The 23226-nt window shown below is 39.3% G+C and overlaps 1 protein-coding gene across 2 annotated transcripts in view; it reads left to right on the plus strand.

Annotated features, from left to right (window-relative positions):
* The window catches only part of CXXC4 (CXXC finger protein 4), a 63671-nt gene extending 41912 nt beyond the window's left edge, over positions 1-21759 (plus strand). For both annotated transcript variants that reach the window (XM_083367051.1, XM_083367052.1), the window contains one exon: positions 16590-21759. In XM_083367051.1, the coding sequence (XP_083223177.1) occupies positions 16590-16634 (45 nt within the window). In that variant the 3' untranslated portion in view covers positions 16635-21759. The remainder of the gene's footprint in view (positions 1-16589) is intronic.
* The last annotated feature ends 1467 nt before the right edge of the window (positions 21760-23226 follow it).

Below are 23226 nucleotides of genomic sequence, written 5' to 3' on the forward strand. Positions count from 1 at the left end.
AAACTCAAGGCCAAGGCCATGGCCATTTCTGGCAAAAGGCCCTTCAAAGCAGCAGAGAAAGAGGCCAGCAGGAGACACCAGGCCTTATAGAAACAGTTTTCCAAAGCCCAGAAACAAGGCATGATGGGCTCTGACCATGTGTCCTCTCCTCTCGCAGAGGACTCAGGATTTGGCCCACATCTCGCTCCTCCCACCTTGTCTGCCCAAAGGGCCTGGTCTCCGGATGGGGACGCTGGCCAATCCTACTTTCCCAGGGCTGAACAGGAGGAGATGATTTCCTTCACCCGGCGACCCAACCTTCAACTGGCTCCTCCTATCCACAGAGTGACACAGTCAAGACCTGAGGCCACCTTTATGCCCACAGCAGCCGGTCTTTGACCCTCAGAGGCGCAGGGAGCGTGGTCACCAGAGCAATTACAGGCCCTGATCTCCCAGGTGGTCGCCCAGGGGTGGGCCTCGAACGCCAACAAAAGTCTGGACCCGATTCGGTGGCCTCAATGACCCTGTCTTATCTCCCAGTCAGGAGCTCCAGACTTTTCCGATCTTATTTCTCCCTCCCGGTCTCCTCGCAACAGAGTATCGTTCTCTGAGGAGTACGACCCAATGGACCTGCCACTCTCAGTGGATGAGGATCTTGCTCCAGACCCTCCTCCCTTTGCGGGCCTATTCAATCCAGTGGTCTTCAAATCATTGCTCCATAAGGCCAGCGCTACTGCTAAGATTGATCCTGACCAGGTTGCCCAACCGGATCCATCCACCAGCCCTAGGACTTAGGCAAGTTAGTGGCTGCTTCGGAGTACATGGCAGATGCGTCACTACATGCTGCCAGATTGTCGTCTCGAGCCATAGCCTCTGTCACTCCTCGCAGGCTCAAACACTGGTGAGCGGATGTTAAATCCAAGTGGCGCTTGGCTGCCCCGTACTGTGGTGGTCAGCTGTTTGGAGAGGCCTTGACACTTTATTTGGTGGAAAACAAGGACAAACGTAAGGTGATGTCTCACCTCCTTAGACAGGCAGATAGACAGCCTACCCCATACGCCCGTAGACAGTCTTTCCGATCAGGGTCAGGATCGGAGTTTGCTCCACCCTCCCGCTCCTTCCCTCCCAGGTCAGACTGTCAAGTTGACCGATCTGGGACCAGAGACAGACCCAGGGCGCAATTTCAGGCCAAATGGCCCTTTCGAGGCACGGGGGGGCCATCCCTTCAGAAGATCCAAATGACTTCAGGGAGGCCCCCCCAATTGGTGGCAGATTGACTCTCTTTGCTCAGAGATGGGAGACCACCACCACAGACTCCTGGGTCCTCGACACAATCAGGTGCGCCCTGTCTCTAGAATTTATATCCAACCCCCCAGAGCGCTTCATTTCTTGTCCATTGTCAAAAAATCCAGTCAGGAGGGCTCTCGTGACAGAGGCTATTCGGCACCTCTTGGAAATAAGGGCCATAAAACCAATACCGGCTGGACAGCTAGGAAGGGGGTTCTATTCCATCCTCTTCGTTGTTCCGAAGGCTTTGGGAGGATGGAGGGCAGTTCTCGACTTAAAGGGGCTGCACTCTTATTTTGCATACAAGAAATTCAAGATGCAAACGCTACAGTCCATCTTGGCCAGCATCAGGAGGGGAGACTTCCTGACGTCTATCGACCTCACGGAAGCATACCTCCACATCCCCATCCTTCCCGACTACCGGAAGTTCCTTAAGTTCTGTTACACAAACCACCATCATCAATACAGAGCCTTACCGTTTGGCCTCTTGTCGGCTCCAAGAGTATTTACAAAGATTTTGGCGGCACTGGCCACACATTTGAGGTCAGTTCTGGTACGCATTCAGTGCTACCTGGATGACATCCTCATCCAGTCCCTTTCTGTTCAGACGGCTCAATCGGACCTGGCCTTGTTTATCAAGACCCTCCAAGACCACGGGTTCTTGGTGAACTTTTAAAAGAGCCAGACAGTTCCCTCAACTGGCCTTCTTCACCTGGGCGTGGTCATAGACACAAAACTATGCAGAGTTTATCTCGGGAATGTCAGGACAGCATCCGAGCCCTGGTTTTCCAGGTCCAAAGGGAGCGTGTAGTTACACTGGCCATTCTCTCCCAATTGTTAGGGAAGATGGTTTTCTGCATGGCGATAGTGCCATGGGCCATACTACACTCCAGGAACCTTCAATGGTTTTTGCTCCCATTTCAGAGACTGGGCACCAGCTCCTCCAACCAAAGGATAAGGGTTCCATCTCAGACCCTAAGATCCCTCCAGTGGTGGACCTCCCCAGCGGTAGCCAGAGGCTCATTATTCAAGGAGCCTCTTCGGCTCACCCTAACTACGGACGCCAGTTTGTTCAGCTGGGGAGCACACCTAAGGCCATAGTTGGCTCAGGGCCAGTGGTCCCGGTCAGACCTGAAGCACAACATAAACTGGTTGGAGCTCAGAGCCATACATCTGGCCCTACGTCACTTCCGCAACAGGGTGGTGAGACATGTCCTGGTCCTCACGGACAATGTGGCGGTGAAAGCCCATGTGAACCATCAAGGGGGTACCCGTTCCAGGTCCCTTATGGCTGAGGCCCAGTTGTTGGGATCCTGGGCAGACCAACCTCTTCTCCTTCAGGGCCAAGCACATCTCAGGAGAGGCAAATCAGCAGGTGGATTTTCTGAGCAGGTCGACAGTGGATCACTCCGAGTGGCGCCTGCATCCCGATCTCTTTGGGGAGATACAGGGAGTGCAGAATTATTAGGCAAGTTCTATTTTTGAGGATTAATTTTATTATTGAACAACAACCATGTTCTCAATGAACCCAAAAAACTCATTAATATCAAAGCTGAATATTTTTGGAAGTAGTTTTTAGTTTGTTTTTAGTTATAGCTATTTTAGGGGGATATCTGTGTGTGCAGGTGACTATTACTGTGCATAATTATTAGGCAACTTAACAAAAAACAAATATATACCCATTTCAATTATTTATTTTTACCAGTGAAACCAATATAACATCTCAACATTCACAAATATACATTTCTGACATTCAAAAACATAACAAAAACAAATCAGTGACCAATATAGCCACCTTTCTTTGCAAGGACACTCAAAAGCCTGCCATCCATGGATTCTGTCAGTGTTTTGATCTGTTCACCATCAACATTGCGTGCAGCAGCAACCACAGCCTCCCAGACACTGTTCAGAGAGGTGTACTGTTTTCCCTCCTTGTAAATCTCACATTTGATGATGGACCACAGGTTCTCAATGGGGTTCAGATCAGGTGAACAAGGAGGCCATGTCATTAGATTTCCTTCTTTTATACCCTTTCTTGCCAGCCACGCTGTGGAGTACTTGGACGCGTGTGATGGAGCATTGTCCTGCATGAAAATCATGTTTTTCTTGAAGGATGCAGACTTCTTCCTGTACCACTGCTTGAAGAAGGTGTCTTCCAGAAACTGGCAGTAGGACTGGGAGTTGAGCTTGACTCCATCCTCAACCCGAAAAGGCCCCACAAGCTCATCTTTGATGATACCAGCCCAAACCAGTACTCCACCTCCACCTTGCTGGCGTCTGAGTCGGACTGGAGCTCTCTGCCCTTTACCAATCCAGCCACGGGCCCATCCATCTGGCCCATCAAGACTCACTCTCATTTCATCAGTCCATAAAACCGTAGAAAAATCAGTCTTGAGATATTTCTTGGCCCAGTCTTGACGTTTCAGCTTGTGTGTCTTGTTCAGTGGTGGTCGTCTTTCAGCCTTTCTGCTTTTGGGCACTCCAGTGATGTTGCAGCTCTGAAATATGGCCAAACTGGTGGCAAGTGGCATCTTGGCAGCTGCACGCTTGACTTTTCTCAGTTCATGGGCAGTTATTTTGCGCCTTGGTTTCTCCACACGCTTCTTGCGACCCTGTTGACTATTTTGAATGAAACGCTTGATTGTTCAATGATCACGCTTCAGAAGCTTTGCAATTTTAAGAGTGCTGCATCCCTCTGCAAGATATCTCACTATTTTTGACTTTTCTGAGCCTGTCAAGTCCTTCTTTTGACCCATTTTGCCAAAGGAAAGGAAGTTGCCTAATAATTATGCACACCTGATACAGGGTGTTGATGTCATTAGACCACACCCCTTCTCATTACAGAGATGCACATCACCTAATATGCTTAATTGGTAGTAGGCTTTCGAGCCTATACAGCTTGGAGTAAGACAACATGCATAAAGAGGATGATGTGGTCAAAATACTCATTTGCCTAATAATTCTGCACTCCCTGTATCGGAGAGGTTTGGTCATCCGGTACTGGATTTGTTCGCTTCTCCGGTGAACTCCCAGCTTCCAAGGTTTTTCTCCCGGTTCCCCTCGCCAGGGGCAGAGACAACGGATGCCCTCCGCAGTCCATGGCTTGGGGGCTTGCTATATGAGTTCCCGCCTCTCCTTCTGATCCCAGCGGTCATCCGCAAGATACTGCAAGAACAGGCAGAGGTGATATTTGTTGCATCACACTGGCCAAGACGGCCATGGTTTGCCAACCTCGTGAGCTTTTTCATCTCTCCCCCATGGGGGATTCCTCCAGGTCACATTGCATTCAGCCAGGGAGCTTTGCAACATCCAGAACCCCAGTGGCTCCAGTTAACTGCCTGGCACTTGAACAGCGGTTTCCGATGTGTGAGTCCTATTCGCCGGGTGTAATAGTGATGATTTAGGCCTCCAGACGGCCTACAACAAACGGAATCTATGACTCCACTTGGAGACGTTTCTATCACTGGTGGGCAAAGAACCAGTTAGATCTCTCGGCTATTACCATTCCGAGGATTTTGGACTATTTATTGGAGGGGCTCAACAAGGGTTTGGCACCCAATACTATCTGCAGACAAGTGGCGGCTCTATCCATGGTACTTACGTGTGGCATTCAGAGCCATTGGCTCAACATCCTGTGGTACACTCATTTCTCAAGGGAGTGTCCAACACCAAACCTCCCGTGTTTCACTGGTATCCCTCTTGGGATTTGCTGCGCGTCTTGCAGGCCCTTACCTCACCTCCATTGGAACACATCAGAACCTGTACACTACGGTTCTTGACAAGGTAATAATAAAGTCTTTATTGATTAGTCCTTGGGCCATATCAAAGTGCAAAGTTCCAGCAACAAATTGTTACTAAAATTTGATAAAGGCAATTTAAAATGGAATTTGATAAAATACAATTTAAAATGGAATTAGAATAAAATACGATTTAAAATGAAATTGTAATAATGTACAATAATTTAAGATATAGATAAAATATGAGTCGCCCTTGCAATCGACCCCAATCAGTCCCACGTATGCAGATCTCAATTGGACCATTTTGTTTAAGTACTGTGCTACATTAAATGTTATTTTCAAGTTCTGGCCGGACATAAGGTAAGTTATTTTGATATGGGAATCCCAATGGGTTATTCGTTTGGTATATAGACCAAGATATCTGTCTCTCACCCTCTTATACAGGCAACAGTCAAATAGGATGTGAGCCAGGTCCTCTACCTCTGCTGCTCTGCAAATGCAGAGACGCTCATTGTAAGGTATAGCATGAAATCTCCCATATCTGACCATTGTGTCAAGCTGTTCGAATCTCGCTCTCGTAAATATCTCCCTAAGATGTTTTGGGAGTTGTAACTTCAAATAACTGTCTACTTGAAAAGTACGTTTGTATTTACTCAGCCATTTCTGAACTGGCAGCTCTCTCTATCAGAGAGGACTTATACGTCTCATGATAACAAGGTGGTCCTTCGATTGGATCCCTCCTTATTCCAAAAGTCAATACCTTGTTTCACAGGATGCAGGAGGTAATTCTGCCAGATTTTTGTCTTCATCCATTTCATGACTTGGAACATCAATAGCACGCCCTGGACATCCAAAGGGCCTTATGCCACTACTTTAAGCAGACAGCGTCCTTTCGCAAGTTGGAAGCCCTCTTTGTTTCCTTTCAACCTTCTACTTTGGGGCAGAAGGTTTCTGCCTCCATTATAGGCAGGTGGATCAGGGCTTGTATTGCAGGGGCATACCAATCACATTCACTGTCAGTTCCAAGTCATATCACTGCTCACTCCACTCACAGTGCTGCAACTTCCACGGCGTGGGCAACACAGGCGTCCATTGGGGACATTTGTAGGGCGGCAACATGGTCTTTGCCTTTCCCCCTTTGTGAGGCATTATAAACTGGATAGGTTTGCCTCCGTGGACGCCTCATTCGGTTGGAGAGTGCTACAAGAAGTAGTGCCACAGGGTGGGACGCAGGCCCAGACTGATTTCCTCCCATAGGGACAGGGCGGCTTTGGTATGTCCCATTCGTGAATTTTCCATCTATCATGCTGGAGAAGGGGCGTTGTCTTACCTGAACGCCTTTTCTCAGCATGATGATGGAAAATCCACACCCACCCCTTAGTGTCCATCAGGTCCTGTGTCAGGGGTGTGGGAGCCAACACGTTGGACTGTCGTCAGTAGCTTCGCCTTCGTCGTGACTGAGAGGTATCCTGGCCCAGGAGAGGCATGGCAAATTTGACAGACTTAGTCTAATTGGGCAGGAAGACAGAGTTAACCCATTCGTGGATTCTCCATCATCACGCTGAGAAAAGGCGTTCAGGTAAGACAACGCCCCTTTTCACTGTATCTGGCTGTTTCTGGTTCCTCATCTAAAAAATGAAATGATAAGAATTAATGTAATGATGGGAAACCAGAAAGACTGAAGATCAGTGGAGCACTGACTGTACCAGGGATAGGGTTTGTGTCAAAAACGTCAAGAGGCATGCCATGGTCAAAGACGGGTCATTCACATGCATGCTTTACCCTCTTATACTCAGGTTCATATAGAAAGGGTAGGATCCACCCTTGAAGAGTTCACCAACATTTTCTTCTGCTTCTTTAAATAATTTTTGGATGTGTTTTTTTTTGTTCTTCATCATTTTGAATGCAACTGACAAGGTGGGGAGGGGAAGTATAGCACCACAATATATACTTGCCAATATCAAGTCACTCGATAGTTATATGGGCAGCAAATAAATATAATAAATAAATACATATTAATAATAATAAAAATACTTGTGGATATGCCAAAAATTTTAGGTGCCTAAATGCACCCCCAAATTGGCTTTGGCTTATTCATGGATAGACTGATCTGCAAGTATATATGGTACAGCAATATATTTGTAAATGACCCTTATTTCCTATATATTTTTGCAGATCAGCCAATCCACAGATAAGCAGACCCTTGATTTTTTAACCAAAATACCATGAACAATGCAAGTTGACTTATCTGTGCATGGCACATTTTTCATGGTATTTTGGTTCACATTTCAAAGGTAAGCTCATCCACAGATGGACTTATTCATGAGTATATATGGTAATTATAACATATTGCTACTGCATCTTTTTTTCTGAACTGTGGAGTAGACAAAGAAATGAACCACAAATCACTTTGCCAGTATTAGAGTCTGTATTGGAATGTAGTTCCAATTGGAATTACATTGGAATATAGTTCCAATACAACTTTCTTTGATTTTTTACCTTCAGGGATGGTGCCCTTTTTAATTAAAAATGGGAAAACAAAAAATAGAGCAATCTTCCACAATTTGGCACCTCTGGATGACATGAAAATTACAATCCAAGAACATCTGGGAAATTGCACACTGAGGAAAGCAGATAGAATCAAAGGCTTAAAGGTTATCAAGCTGACATTGTGCTAAATTTTTTAGAATGCCCATACCTTGCAATGTAAGTGAACAGCAGGATTGTTGAGTTTCCTTTGGGGAACAAATCAGCTGTTTGTCAGTATTTGCACCTGCAGAACACTGAAGGCTACATTAAACAATGCTGATCAATTCCAGTTTTATTCCTGGTTTCCCTCCCCCTCACCTCCTGAGAAATTTTTCTTTCCTGTCACTCAGGATAATGATCCCTCTGCAGGCATAACCCAGAAGCCAGAAACTAACTGTAATCTCATCAAGACTTTGATTCCCTACCAGGGACTGGTAAATTTATACAGCCAGGAAACTGGGGCACCTTCACATCCCATGTTGGTTTGCTCAGCCACCAAAATGGATAGATTTTCTTCTTCTTTCAACTTTTAGAATCTGACATTTTAGTGGAAAAATCAAAGAATTTAATGGCATGAATTGAGTTTAAATGACCTCATTGCTTTTTTCCCTTTTCCTCTGAATCTGGACTTTTACTGTTGCTACTTTTAAGCTGAGAACCAGAAAAGAAAGCTGTGTTCAATTTCAAGACCAAGAGTTTTGTTATTATTAATAATAAACTCTGTAGAATTTTGGAGATGCTGTGTGTCTGTTCTACATTGTGTGTATATACGTACGTGCATGCTAAAATAAAAAGGGCCTTTATGTATTTAATTGGGTGCAGAAATTCAGTCTGCAAAAATAAACACTCTGATACTTTTTCTTCTCATAGAAGCAAGTCCCGTTTATTACTGTGAATAGCGTAACCTTGTAGAGACCCATATTGAATTCAACTTTTTAACTTATTCTAGTTTCTAGGTGAAAATAAGGAATGGTAACCAATTCTCAACCAGCCAAATAATAAATTAGGACAATCACATTATGCACTAGAGCAGCTATTTTTAGCTGTGTTCTCTTGCAGCTGTTATGTGGAAAAGCTATATCCATGCTGAATGGAGTTTCACCTACAACTCCTAACTTTAGACTAGTTTGAAACCCCATCCTCCATGTTTCTCATGTGTCTAGTCTGTTCCTATTCATCAAACCTAGTCAATGAGTTAATGGGTCTGTAGCACTTTGCATTTCTCAACTATTTTGACCATCTTTCCCTAAGACATTGTTCTTATGGTAAGAAAAATGATGGAAGAAACAGTGGGAAGGTACAGATGTAACTTTTTATTATCTATTCTAGAAGCACTGTAGATCATCTATATACAATAAAAAGATTACTGTAATTGCACATTAACAATTTCTGAAACTTCGTATTAGATAAGGGATTTTTGCCTGTATCTTTTGGGTTATAGTGTAGCTTCCTTTAGTCTGATGCATGGATGTTAGATTTCTTAGACCACGTCCCTTTTAGCTGTGATGGCTAAAGTTCATGGAAATTCTAATTTTTATAAAATTTTTATAATTTTTATAAATTAGTACTCTGTGTGTACTGTATTTCTAGTCCTATAATCCCCCAGCTAGATGGAACGCAGCTCTAGGTACTGTACCACAATGTATTTTAACTTGCATGTTATAATGAGGCTTTTATCATTCATTCCTCTTGTTGATAATAAGCCTAGATTTCATGAAGCTGTTTCCACAGAACAGAACACATCAGACTTTAAGCAGACAACATACCTGAAAAGTTTCCAACAGTCACTTGTGCTCTCCAAGCCCCTGCTACGCATGCTTGAAACTGAGAATAGATTACTAAGAGCTAGAAAGACCTGCTGCTTTCCTTGTTGGTTCTAGTTTGTTGAAGAAGAAAACAAAAAGAGGGAAACGTAAGAATTTACCATGCAAAGGACTTGACACTGTGGTCCTTTGGCTTTGCTGTGTTGAGAGAATCCAATGGACAAAGCCTGGTTTTGTTTTGTTTTTTTAAGAAACGGAAGCAAAAAGTGAGCAACGTTGTTTGTGGAATATTTTCATGCTTGAAGAGAGTCTGCTTGACTTTTACTTATACATTGGTACATATGTTTTAGCTAGAAAAATTGTAAAAGGGGAGAGAAAATGTATGTCCAACATTGTTTCAGAAGAAAAATGGTTTTTTAAGATATTTTCAGTAACTTACTGTAGTAGTGACAATTATGTCCATGAGCCCTTTCTTTTAGAATTCTCTTTGGGACACAATGGAATTGCTTTGCATGGTTTGGAATGCAGTCTCCTTTTACAGTTGCAAGAAAAAGTATGTGAACCCTTTGGGATTACGTGGAGTTTTGCATGAATTGGCCATAAAATGCGCTCTAAACGTCATGTAAGTCACAACAATAGAAAAACACAGTCTGCTTAAAATAATACTACACAAACATTAGCTGTTGTCTTGTTTTAATTGAACATAAGATGGAAACATTCACAGTGCAGGGTGGAAAAAGTATGTGAACCCCTAGCCTAATGACTTCTCCAAGAGCTAATTGGAGCCAGGAGTGAGCCAACCTTGACTCCAACCAGTGTGATGATATTGGATGTGTTGCTGACAGCTGTCCTGCCCTTTAAAAACACACACCTGTTTTGGGTTTACTGGTCTCAAGAAGCACTGTCTGATGTGAACCATGCCTCGCAGAAAAGAGCTCTCAGAAGACCTACGATCAAGAATTGTTGACTTGCATGAAGCTGGAAAGGGTTACAAAAGTATCTCCAAGTGTCCACGGTAAGACAGACTGTCTACAAATGGAGAAAGTTTAGCACTGTTGCTACTCTCCCTAGGCGTGGTCGTCCTGTAAAAATGACTGCAAGAGCACAGCGCATAATGCTTAATGAGGTAAAGAAGAATCCTAGAGTGTCAGCTAAAGACCTACAGAAATCTCTGGCACATGCTAACATTTTTGTTGACACATCTACAATAAGGAAAACATTAAACAAGAATGGAGTACATGGGATGACACCACGGAGGAAGCCATTGCTGTCCAAAAAAAATATTGCGGCATGTTTGAAGTTTGCAAAAGAGCACCTGGATGTTCCACAGCACTACTGGCAAAATATACTGTGGACAGATGAAACCAAAATTGAGTTGTATGGGAAAAACACACAACACTATGTGTGGAGAAAAAAGGCACAGCACACTAACATCAAAACCTCATCCCCACTGTAAAACATGGCGGAGGGAGCATCATGGTTTGGGGCTGCTTTGCTGCCTCAGGGCCTGGACGGATTGTTGTCATTGATGGGAAAATGAATTCCAGAGTTTATCAGGACATTTTGCAGGAAAACGTATGACCATCTGTCCACCAACTGAAGCTCCGCAGAGGATGGGTGATGCAACAGGACAATGACCCAAAGCATGCAAGTAATTCAACAAAACAATGGCTTCAACAGAACAGAATACGCCTTCTGGAGTGGCCCAGTCAGAGTCCTGACCTCAACCCGATTGAAATGCTGTGGCATGACCTTAAGAGAGCGATTCACACCAGACATCCCAAGAATATTGCTACACTGAAACAGTTTTGTGCAGAGGAATGGTCCAAAATTACTCCAGATCGTTGTGCAGGTCTGATCTGCAAGTACAGGAAACGTTTGGTTGAGGTTATTGCTGCCAAAGGAGAGTCAACCAGTTACTAAGTCCAAAGGTTAAAATACTTTTTCCACCCTGCACTGTGAATGTTTCCATCTTATGTTCAATTAAAACATGACAACAGCTAATATTTGTGTAGTATTATTTTAAGCAGACTGTGTTTTTCTATTGTTGTGACTTACATGACGTTTAGAGCGCATTTTATGGCCAATTCATGCAAAACTCCACATAATTCCAAAGGGTTCACATACTTTTTCTTGCAACTGTATATATAACTTCCTAATAAATTATATACCCATATATCTTATTTATTATCTGCAGTCACCTTACAATCTGTGCAATGTTGCATGAATGGTTTGGCAGCAATATATATATACCATGTTCCAAATAGCTTTGCAAGGCATCTTTATTTTGTCACCTGCATCAGCAAAGAACAGAAGTAGAGAACATACATCAGGAGCTTGCATGTAGGGATCTTGTACCAAAGAAAATCCTGAGGTTCAGAATATAATTAAAAGGCAGAAGGGACTGTGTCTTTGGAAAGTAATTCATTAAAATATTTCCCCCTTTCTATTTAACCAGAACAATAAATCTATATTTAACTATACTGGTCATGAAAGACCACTGGTCATTAAAAAAAGCCATGGTGGTGCTTAGAATACAGTACTGCAGTCTAACTCTTTATTCTACTGCCAGGAGTTCGATCCTGACTGGTTCAAAGTTGACTCAGCCTTCCATCCTTCCAAGGTCGGTAAAATGAGGACCCAGATTGTTGGGGGCAATATACTGACTGTAAAGCACCATGAAGGGATATAAATCTAAGTGTTATTGCTATTGCTATGAACACTATCACAGATATTCTATAGCAGGGGTCTTCAAACTTGGCTCTTTTATGACTTGTGGACTTCAACTCCCAGAATTCCTCAGCCAGGCACTCTGGCTGAGGAATTCTGGGAGTTGAAGTCCACAAGTCATAAAAGGGCCAAGTTTGAAGACCCCTGTTCTATAGGATCAGTTTGAGTGGCTGAAGAACAAGTAATACTATAACTTTCTTGAATATCTCTATGAGTGGCTACTGAAGAAGAACACTGCCAAATTCTTACACAACATTCTTTCATTGTAGTGGAGCTTGTACAACAAAGCTTCTTATTATATTGCACCCATGTTGTTCTCCTATAATTATTGATTTCCACATGAATAAACAGGGTGAAAGTCATTTGATGTCAGCCCATTTTGTGGGAGTCAGACTACCATTGAAAGATCAGATTCTCAACTTAGGAGTACGTCTGGCAGAATGTTGATTCCAGAAGTTCCTTGACTCAATTTAGACTAACTAGCTCAATTTCTGAGAAGACTAAATCAGCCGTAATGCATATGCTTCAGGTCTTTTAAAACCAAAGTGAAAGTGGCAATGGAAAATCTCTTCTGTTCTGCCAAGAAAACTATATGGACATGTTTATAACGTCATCAAGATTTGATTTTGGCTGTAGGAAGGTTTACCTTTACTCTATAGCATGCTCTGCACAGATTTGTCTAAAAGAGCCTAGAAACTTAAGTTAGTACACAATGCATATTTGAGTGTCTTCACTGATTCCAGAGTTTTATAGCATAGTGTCCCATTGTTCGACCAACTAACACTTTTAGTTCACATTGAGTAAACAAATTATCCTCGATTTCCTGCAAGTTACTCTTGTGACATGCAAGGTAGTATTAGCAGAAAATGTAACTTTTATGGCAGAATATGGAACTATTTACCATAAGAGATATATTATTCTGCCAGTTTATGTTGTCAGCAGAAGATTATTCTGTATTTAGTAATTTTTAATTGTTTCTTGGCAGGTTTCTTACAATATAGAATTACGAATGAATTTTTACATTTCTTTTTTACATTTTTACTTAGCAGGCTAACTTTAACTGTTTCTATTTTGGAAGTAGGAAAAAAGAATAAATCCTTTAAGAACTTTTTAAGGAACCCTGTCATTAGTTTGTCGCATATTCCATTAAGGAGTAGACATTCGTGTGTGTTTTTAATCTCTCTAGCTTTATTCAGACATAATACATACTTATACTTCGTTGATACATATCGCAAACTTCCCCAACCAGCATACCTTTCAGAAATTTGAACTTTAACTCCCAGGGTTGTAGACATGCTAACAGGGGAATCCTTGGAATGGAGATTTTCATCTTTTGTGGATACCTATGTCGCAGAAAGCTGGTCTAAAGAACTTTTGGCTCAAGCACTTTTCCATCCCCTTTTTGTGATTTTTCATGATTTCCTGCTCTCTAATCCTGATCTGTCGATGAAAATTGTACTTTGAGGAAAGTAGCAGGGAATGGAAAGACGGGAAGAAAGGTTCCAGCAATCCAAAATTCCTCCTCGGTTTCTTAATACATTTAAGTTCGGTTGATTTTAAAGATGAAAATATATAAAATGCTGACTTATGAAGTAGAGATGAGTGTGGGAATTTGCTTTATTAAGGCAACATTCTCTGAAATCCTCTGGTTCTATGGTGAATTAATGAAGCACCCCATACCCCAAAAGGGATGTTGATTTTTGAAATAACTATTAAAAGTTTATGTTACACATACTAGCAAGACACATTAAAGTACTTTTTTGTGGGATATCATCTGGATGAACTTTGATAAGCAGGTTAACTAACAGTGCAATAAGTCAGGAGTTATTTTGCATTCTAATTGTTTTCTGTTGTAAGTTGATATAAACATCAAAGATTTTGGAAAGAGTCTACTATGTGATTGTTACTCTGCTTGTTTAAGTAATCTGTTGCAAATTACTGCATATTCATCACAATTTTTTTTTCTGATCTGTACTTCTCCAAGGTATTTTGTAGGCAAGGTGACTTAGTGTTGCAATTATGAAGGACACAAGAGGCTAAGGTTGAAATCTTTCTTCCCATCTCAACCATAGAAGAGATCTAGTTAAGAAGTTCAAAGCTCTCCAATGAGAATTTATATGGAAAAAGAAACCTTTGATCTTTCAATTGCTGCGGAGTATGTTGACTTGATCAACCAGGAACAGTATTTTGCCAACAGCCTTCAGCTTCCCTATCCAAATAGGCAACATTACTGGAATTGCATTATTGGAGAGATCAGGCTCAAATTTATATCCACTATTTGGTCTGTGACTTAGGTAGAACAAATATCTACCCACACTTCTGGATGCAGAATTCCCAACACAGCGTACAACTTGTTTTGTGGTCTTTGATTGTGATGGTAATAATCTTCCTAGTACTGTGTTGATAGTTCATTCCAGAGGAAATGTCCATCTAATATCTAGTCCCACTTAATTCAGTACTGAATTGATATTCTGTTGCCTTCCTCCTTCTTAAGGAATTTTGGAGGCTGCACTCAAACTTCTCTTAAAAATACTGGGGTAAGTTGGCCTGCAGTCATGAAAGAGAGCATGTGTTTTGCACATAAGGTGTGTGTTCTGTTTATTATACTTATACCCTCATAGTGTGAATTAGAAAATAGCTTAGGAGCAGGATGTAGGAGATCAAAGTTGTGCCCCATTTATATCAGGGACTGCATTCCGTCCTTGTTAAAACTGGGCAGGATTTCCATTGCCCAGTCACACATGCTATTTTGATGCTGTTGATTGCTCTATTATGTCCAGCACATCCACAATTTGTGCATGTTATTGTGCAAGCACCCAGAAAATGCACGTCTATTAATAAAGCGGAAATGTTTTTGTTATAAATTTTAGCTAAAAATGTCCCCTGTGCATATTTTCCTGGTAAATATTGAAAAAAAAATAGTTTAGATTAACAGGAAGACTTCTACAGACTAATTTGCAATTATCTCTACACATATCAGTTATCCTGTAGTGCAAGGCAATATTGGCAGTTAAGTCAATCAGGAGGAAACAAAGCTGTACATAGATAGCTGCAAGTGAAGGCCTCTTACACTTGGCAACCGGCAGGAGAAAAGGAAGGGAATTTGCAAAGAGCTAACTAAGGGGATGTCATTTGCAGTTAGGATGAGGCAGCTGAAGCCACATTTTGCTAGCTGATTTCAAGTGCTGCCAGCAGAGAGATCTGTCAAGAGGAGAGAGAGAGAGAGAGAGAGAGAGAGAGAGAGAGAGAGAGAGAGAGAGAGATAAAGGACAAAGGTGAAGCCAAAGCACACCCCATCATTCACATCAGGAAGACACCTACAGAGACATGCAAAGTTACACCAGGCTAAAGATAATCCTATCAGTTTTCCACAAACTGGATTTAATGGAATCTTAAAAACTGCTCTAAAGCACCCACCACTTTTGGATTCTGTACAAGTTCAGGCAGCCAAATCACAGTTTAGTTCAAATGAGACAAAGAGAAAGTCAGTGATATAGTGGTTAAGGATTAGGAGTAGAGAGATCCAGGAGCACTCTCAGTCACGGAATCCCCCTGGGACTTTAAGCCAGGTGGCTCTTCTTTATCAGTTCAACCTACATTGCTGGGTTGTTCTGGGGAAGGACTGGAAGAAAGTTAGGAAAGATAAAAACCCATCAAATAAGTTAGAAGGGGTTTTTTTTGCTATAAAGCAGCTGCTTTCCACCTGGCACCTTCAAGGTGTCTTGGGAGTATAATATATTCCCCAAATACTAGTGCTATGGCCTTCAACTGACTGAGAATTATATCAGTGCACCTTCCCCAAATGGGGAAGCTATAGATTAATCGGGGAAGATCATGCCTTGACCTTTTTCTCATTTTTCTTGCAAAAGTGTTCTACAAGCCAGAAGGAAAATGGACTAGAGATTGGACTGATTTTCTATGAACTGGCCAAAAGTGAATTTTCAGTGGTTTAATAGTAATAATAATTAAACTACAAGTTTTAGAAAAACATTTATCAAGAAAAGTTTTATGTTGATTGTTTATATGTCATAACTTTTTATGTTATTCAGCTGTAAAGTAGTTTGTTGTTTACTGTTGGCAAGATATTTCTGCCATTTTCTTTTTGTGTTCAAAATGTTTACCTCATTCTATTGTAGATTTGTGCCTGAATATTCAGGTCAGCCTAGCCTATCACTCATGGACTGATATAAATAATTGGTGCACCACTTAGGCCACTATATCATTGGCTGATTCTAGTTGTAAACTTTGGACTAACAACTGTAATATACTAGTCTGTTCCTTGCATATTTACCACTTAGGAGATAGGTTGGTTCAATAAGTGGCTGAAATTGCCAATAGTTCACCCAGCTGATGTTTTGAAATTCAAAAAAGTCATACATTGCTAAAATGATTGTTTATTTAAATTATTAATCATCAAGAAGTGTTGCATACAACTGGGAAAATTAAAAGCTCAATTGACATGTAAAAGAAAGCCAAAGACAAAACAATTAATAAAAACAAAAGAGCACATTTTATAATACAATGAAAAGAAAGCTTAACTTGTTTTCTTGCTTCTTTTTTGTAGAGAACACCTGTTCCCAGCGCTGAAGCATTCCGATGGTTCTTTTAAGCAGTAGCATATCTTATTTTCAAGGCAGCCTGAAGTGAAAGGCAAGCTAAAGCCTTGCTTTAAGAAATCGCTTAGTCTACCACTGAAGAATATTATTTTCATTTATGTATAGGGGTTTCCTCAAAGAAAAAAAAATCATGACATAGAGTGGTCTCCAGGTAAGAGGGAAGACGGTACATTTGAAGAGGTTGTATCTGATAAAGCAGAACGTTCCCCCATTGAAATGCCTGAACATAAGATAGTACTGTTTTATTTTCTGTCCCATCATATTCACTGTCTGACGGCATGTCCTGTTGTGTTTCATCTTGTTTAGACAAAGCTTCTGCCATTTCTTAGCAGCTGCATTCTGGGCATTAGTTCCTCAAGTCTTAAAATGACATTCGGTTTCCTCTTGAAAGGCCCTCTTAGTAAGACAACACTCCATATAAGAGAGCATTAACTAGCTTTTGAGGGCTACTGTCTTATCCGGAGACCACCATACCTGGGATCTTGACAATTGGCCAGTTTGCTCACATTCAGTATACCAATTCTTTTGTTGATGTAATTTAGCTATAACTAGTGAACTTGTTGTCTATTTTTAAAGTGGCTGTTAAAAACAAAATTATACGTTTGGGTAAACCCCTGCTATAATATAATGTATCTTGACAAAGTACCATATCTCTACTTCATTTTTCCAATGATTTGTGTTTTGGTACTATAAACTGTACAGATAGCCACTTGTATTTTGTGTGTTTAGACACGAGGAGACAATCACATCTGACCAACTATGGAGATTAACCCATTGTTCATATCAGTGTAGTTCTGCAAATTAAATCTGGAGCAATAACTTTAAGCATTAAGAATCTTCCTCTTCTAAACCCCCCCCCCTTTTTTGTTGCCACTGTCCAATATCATCATCAGCAGTACAGGTAATATTCTTACCATACACTTTGCTGTTAGTACCTGGAGCAAAGTTGTTCAAAAGAAGATACAATAATGTCTCTTTCATATATTTTCAGGACACAGTATTGAATGACAGGGAAGATACAGGCAGTAACAGTTAATTCTCATAAGTATTATCTTAGAGCAATTATGTTCACCCATTGATTCAGAAAAGTTTAACGAAAGTCAATAAACTGCAGTTCCTATAAAATAGGTTTTAAAGCAGGGGTGGGCAACTATGGCCACTTTATGATCTATGAACTTCTAGGCTCAGGAATTCTGGGAGTTGAAGTCTACAGGTTGTAAAGGGGTCATAGTTGCCCACTTCTGTTTTAAAGTATAGGAAAACATACAGTTTCAGTGTTGCAGAGCTACAGCGGAATGGTTTGTTACACAAACTGAAAAGAGTTTTGTATGTTGAGAGGAACAGGAAATCTCTCAGTTAATGTATTTACTTTCCTCTAGAACAGGGGTGGGGAACGATGGCCCTTTTATGACTTGTGGAATTCAGCTCCCAGAATTTCTGAGCCAGCCATGGTGTTGAAGTCCACAAGTCATAAAGGGGCCATTGTTCCTCACCTGTGTGCTAGAGGTTGCTTTACAGATCTTTTATTAGGGGAAAAGATACCTGAAATTATTTTTCTCAGTTTGTAATATTTAGCTCTTAGACTAGTTTGTAAATGTAGGTGGGGTTATATTTTTTCTTCTGTCTGAAGGACATGAAACTCAGAATGTCTTTTAAGGTGTTCTCAAATGTTAGCACTTTTAATAGAATTGAAAGTTGGAAATAGATTGTGATCTTTTTCTCTTTAAACCTAATCAGACATTTAATTTATCATTATCCTATTCAGAAAAAACACAAGAAGATGGGACAGTTAAAAAAAATTCTCTATGCAGATTTCTTCATGGTTATGGCCATCTCATCACAATTTAGGCTTGCAAAGTAGTTTATTGGCAAAAAAAAAGTGATAGAAGAGTTTTAAGGGAAATCCATGGCTTTAATTGATCTAAAATGAAATGAGAGAGCTTGTTCAGGATTCTGCAATTTGCCAGCAAATTATTTCTTTTTATAATTTGTTTAAAAAAATCTGTATAATTTTTGTGATTGCCAGAAAGGTGGAGTTTAAAACAGACTGGTAGTTTACCAGAATCTTAGAACATAGAACTTGTTGAGAATACACATTTACAATTTTTATATTCTTTATTACTGACATTAACTTTCCCCACCATGCTTTTGGGTATTTCATTTGTTCATAATTGCCCTGTCATATTTAACAATTGTAGATCTTTCTCACTTGCAACACATAATACATTGATGAAGATTTTTTTAATCTCATAATTGTAAGTACGGAAACAGGATGGTATTATACATTTATTCTCTATGTGCAGTTTCTTATTGAGTCTTTCTCCTTAAAAACAGAAACTATATTCCAACATTTCTCATTAGAAAAATACATGATTCAAATATATGCAAAGCTTAGTACGTTGCATAATATATTCCACTTGTGGAACATTTTGTCACCGAATATGAAATTTTCAATGTATAATTCTAATGTATATAAGGATAATAATAAGATGAAATATCTACATAGCATTTTTCTTTCAGCAGTTTGTCATATTTTATTTTATTTTATTATTTTATTTTGTCAAGACAGAAACTTGAAGGTACTTTGGCCAGTAGCAAAGTGTTATGATTTAAAAGGAGCAGAAAAGGCCATTACTATGAATCATTTCCCTCTCTCTGACTTGTTTTCAACAAATATGTTTTTATCATTTTTATGACTATTTAACTTAAGATAGAAATATTTGTGATCTAACACTAAGAGAATAAATGATTCTTTCCCACCATACAGCAAGCCCATGATGTATAATTCTGAGAAAGTGGCACCTATTGAAATCCCCTTGAAACTGCAGAATTTACATATTCAAAAGATGCTCTTCAAATGCACAGATTTTTATGAGATACATCGTGATAATTTTTTATAGGCAAAGACCACGCAGTTTCATATTCTTTTTATTATGGTACTTTTTACATTTTTTGGAACAACTTAGCTGAGTTTTCTATTGTTTAAAGGAAGGAATACAGCATTTCTGTGAAGATCTGTTACTATATAAAAGAAAGGGTTGTTTATAAGGCAAGGAAATTGATTGAGAAAATAGTGTCAGTGGAGATATTTAACTTTCAGAAGGGCATTACCTTTTATTTCTTTTTTCTTTTGGCATGCACACATATTCACATACCTATGTACATACTGATTTGTGAAGGATTGGGAGAATGGCCGAGAACTGGCAGAAATTATTAGCAGAATAAAAATTGAACCGAGTTTGAGTGATATTAGAAAGGATGATACTTTGCAAAATCTTTTAGTGATAGATAGTCCTAACCGTATAACTTCAGGAAAAAAATCATTTTTATTGTGAGGCTATTAATTATATGACTATTTTATTCTTGATGTTATTTTCTTTAATATGTTCTGGCCACTATTCTTCAGTAAGCTTTAGGATACAGCCTAGAAGTTCTCAATCCCTAGAATTTGCATCTGATGTCTCTTTTGACCCATGCTTTTATTTATTTATTTATATTTTTTTTAAATCCCATTTATATCCCGCCCTTCTCCGAAGACTCAGGGCGGCTTACACTCCAGTGATGTAAGCATTTGGCTCTTCAGATTGGCTGCAACTTTTCCTTTTGGCCAAATAGAGATTGTTGACTACATTTAGCATCTGCTTCCCTGTCCGTTTGTATTTGACATGATACAGAATATTCTGTGTAGTAGATAGGCTTTCCAAAATACTCATGGGGATGTCTATTTGGGTAAAATAGTTCCTTTCCTTGGTGATCTTCCTTTCTCTTAGTTGTAAATCATCCTGTATGATTTTTTCCATTCCAAAATGTTAAGATAATACTTTCACTATGCAAACTCATGACTTCAAGTAGTCTGAAGTTGAATCAACATGATGGTTATTTTTCATTTTTGTCTTTTTATCATTTGAGGCTTTTCTGTACTAATTATTTAGCAATTGAGTTATATGGGGCCATTTCCCCCCCCCCCCACACACACACACACAGACACAAACACTTCAAAATAAATAAATAAAGACAAAACTAAATATCAATATTGTAAATGCTGGAAACCTCATTTTCCCACCTCAGTATTAAACAGCTGGCCTTGTTTGAAATAATTTTTGTGACTCCTGTTAAGAAAGAGAGGGATGAAAATATTAGTTTAGGTTCCTTTTGGTATACAATGATTCATAGCAATGTACTTAACTGTTTTAATACCCAGATGTTGCATGTGTCTGTGTTTTTTTTCCTGGATGTTTTCATTTTTATTTTTTAAAAGCTGATGAATTTGTATATTGTAATTGTGACGTTTTACATATCAAATCTGAATTGTTAAAAATGTCAAACCTACTAATTGCATAAAAATATAATTACTCTGATTCCCACACATTTCATTTAATTGTGGTAGAATTCTACAGCTTTATAAAAAAATTCATTTCACTGAAACAGCATTTGTATGTCATTGTGCATTAAAGTATTTTGGTTGCAACTGTTTTGAAAAAGGAAATAGGTTTTCAGACATTTCCTCTTCTTTGTGTAAGAACAAATTATTTGCAATGTTGATTATAGTTAAAATTTTGAATCTTATTTGTGTTTACCACACAATGTCCTTAAGGCTGCAATCCTGAATGCAATTACTTGATGGTGAAATGTATTGAAATCAATGGAACTTCTAAGTAGATCTCAATAGGATATGCTGTAAATAATTTTTTAAAAAATATATGATTTGAAATGCAAGTACCTTGTGATAGAAAAGCAGGGTAAAATATTTTAAATAATAAATTTCATATTTTTGCCAGAGTACTCCTTTACTTTTGAAAAAGGGACAACTCTGCAGGAACCAGTAATGGAATTGCCAAGATTGTTGCCCTACTGAAACGAGAAGGGAAGCATAACATATTTTGTGCAGGAGTCTGCCTGACAATATTGATATGCTCAGGATGTAGTCAACAAGATATACCTGAGTATCAGTTATGCCAAATTGTACCATAGCCCAGGTAAACCTGTACAATTATCTATAGACATTACAAGAATGAATTATAGTCATTTCTAGAAGAGAAATAACATATTTCTTTTTGTGTTCCCTCCACTCCACCCCTTTAGGTACCTCATAAAATTAACTATAAAAAAGGAAACTTTAAATTGGCTATGTCTATAATTAAATAATAATAAGACAAATAATTAAATGAACATTCTATCCAGGGTGAAATACATCCAGCCAAATCAGCAGTGAGTCTTTGATCATAGCTGGATGCATAGTGATACTCAAATGGTTGGTTATGTGTAATAGCTAAATGTTTCAGATATTGTTTTGATTAAATTTGGCAGTTTCACACTGAGGTCTGCTGTTTCCTGGTGCATAAAAGACACCTCAAATGTGAGAAAGTATTCCATATTCACAGTTACAGAGAATAGGTTTACTTTTTTTTCCTCTCTCGCAGAAACATAGACCACAAAAATGTTCACCATTCACACTGTTCTCCTATTTCTGAACTGTGCAGTAATCTATTAAATTTTCTAATAGATCTTGTGTAAAGTGTATGTATGCTTGTGCAATTATGAAAAAGCAGTTTTGGAAAATGGTGTATTTATTTCAAATCACTTATGGGGCATGTACAAAACTGTATAAAAACATTCAATTTGCCCAGTAAAGTTTTTGTGATATTTCTGTGTTGTTAAATAAAGGAATTTAGTACTCTACAATCTCTTTTTTTTCCCACTGGACAGATTTGTTGTAAGGATCTTAAATAATCAACTTTATATTTTTTTGACGTCCACCACAATAAAATAACTCAAAAGGTTCATATCTAATTCAATAAATGCAAGAAATCTGTGATAAAATATTTGTATAATGTTTTTACTCTTTATTGGCTTTGGGTAGATGTTTGTATCACCAAAAGATTTCTTAAAAGTGCATGATGTTTTAAACAAATCTTTGAATCATAATGAATTTATTGATCCAGAATCATAAAGCTAAAAGTGTCATATAATTAATCACACAATATATATGCAAGAGAGCTGATTTTCTTTCTTTTTGTTAATGGAGAAATATAGGCATTTTTTCCTCTTAAATACTTTTGGTTAATGATGACACCATTCCAGTAAGTGTTAGCACTTTGCATCTGTTTTACTGCTTCCTAGTACAAAGTCCTATTCACTTGCTGGCTTGTAAATTTCAAGAAATAGAACAGGTTCTTTCCCTGTTCCCTTCCCCTAAGTCCATATTGTAGTTATTATTAACATATGGACCAACTTCAAATAGCTTAAGGTTTTCAACCATATAGTCCTTGATCTCAATGAAGAGTCAATTTTGGACATATCTTTGAGGCTGCTGAAATCTCATGACAGCAAGTTTTTTTTTAAATTTATATGTTTTATTTTTGCCTTTTTGGACAGTTTTTGACTCCTGGCCACTTGTCCCTGTAGTTTTCTAGACAAAAGTTTTTCAGAAGTAGTTTGCCATTGCCTCCTTCTTCCTAGGACTGAGAAAGAATCACTGGCCCAAGGTCACCCAGTTAGCTTTATTCTTAATAAAGGACTAGAACACACGGCCTCTCAGCTTCTAGACTGATGCTGTAACTACTATACCAATCTCTTATTATTATT

The sequence above is a fragment of the Vipera ursinii genome (assembly GCF_947247035.1).
Source record: "Vipera ursinii genome assembly, chromosome: 7".
Classification (NCBI taxonomy): domain Eukaryota; kingdom Metazoa; phylum Chordata; class Lepidosauria; order Squamata; family Viperidae; genus Vipera; species Vipera ursinii.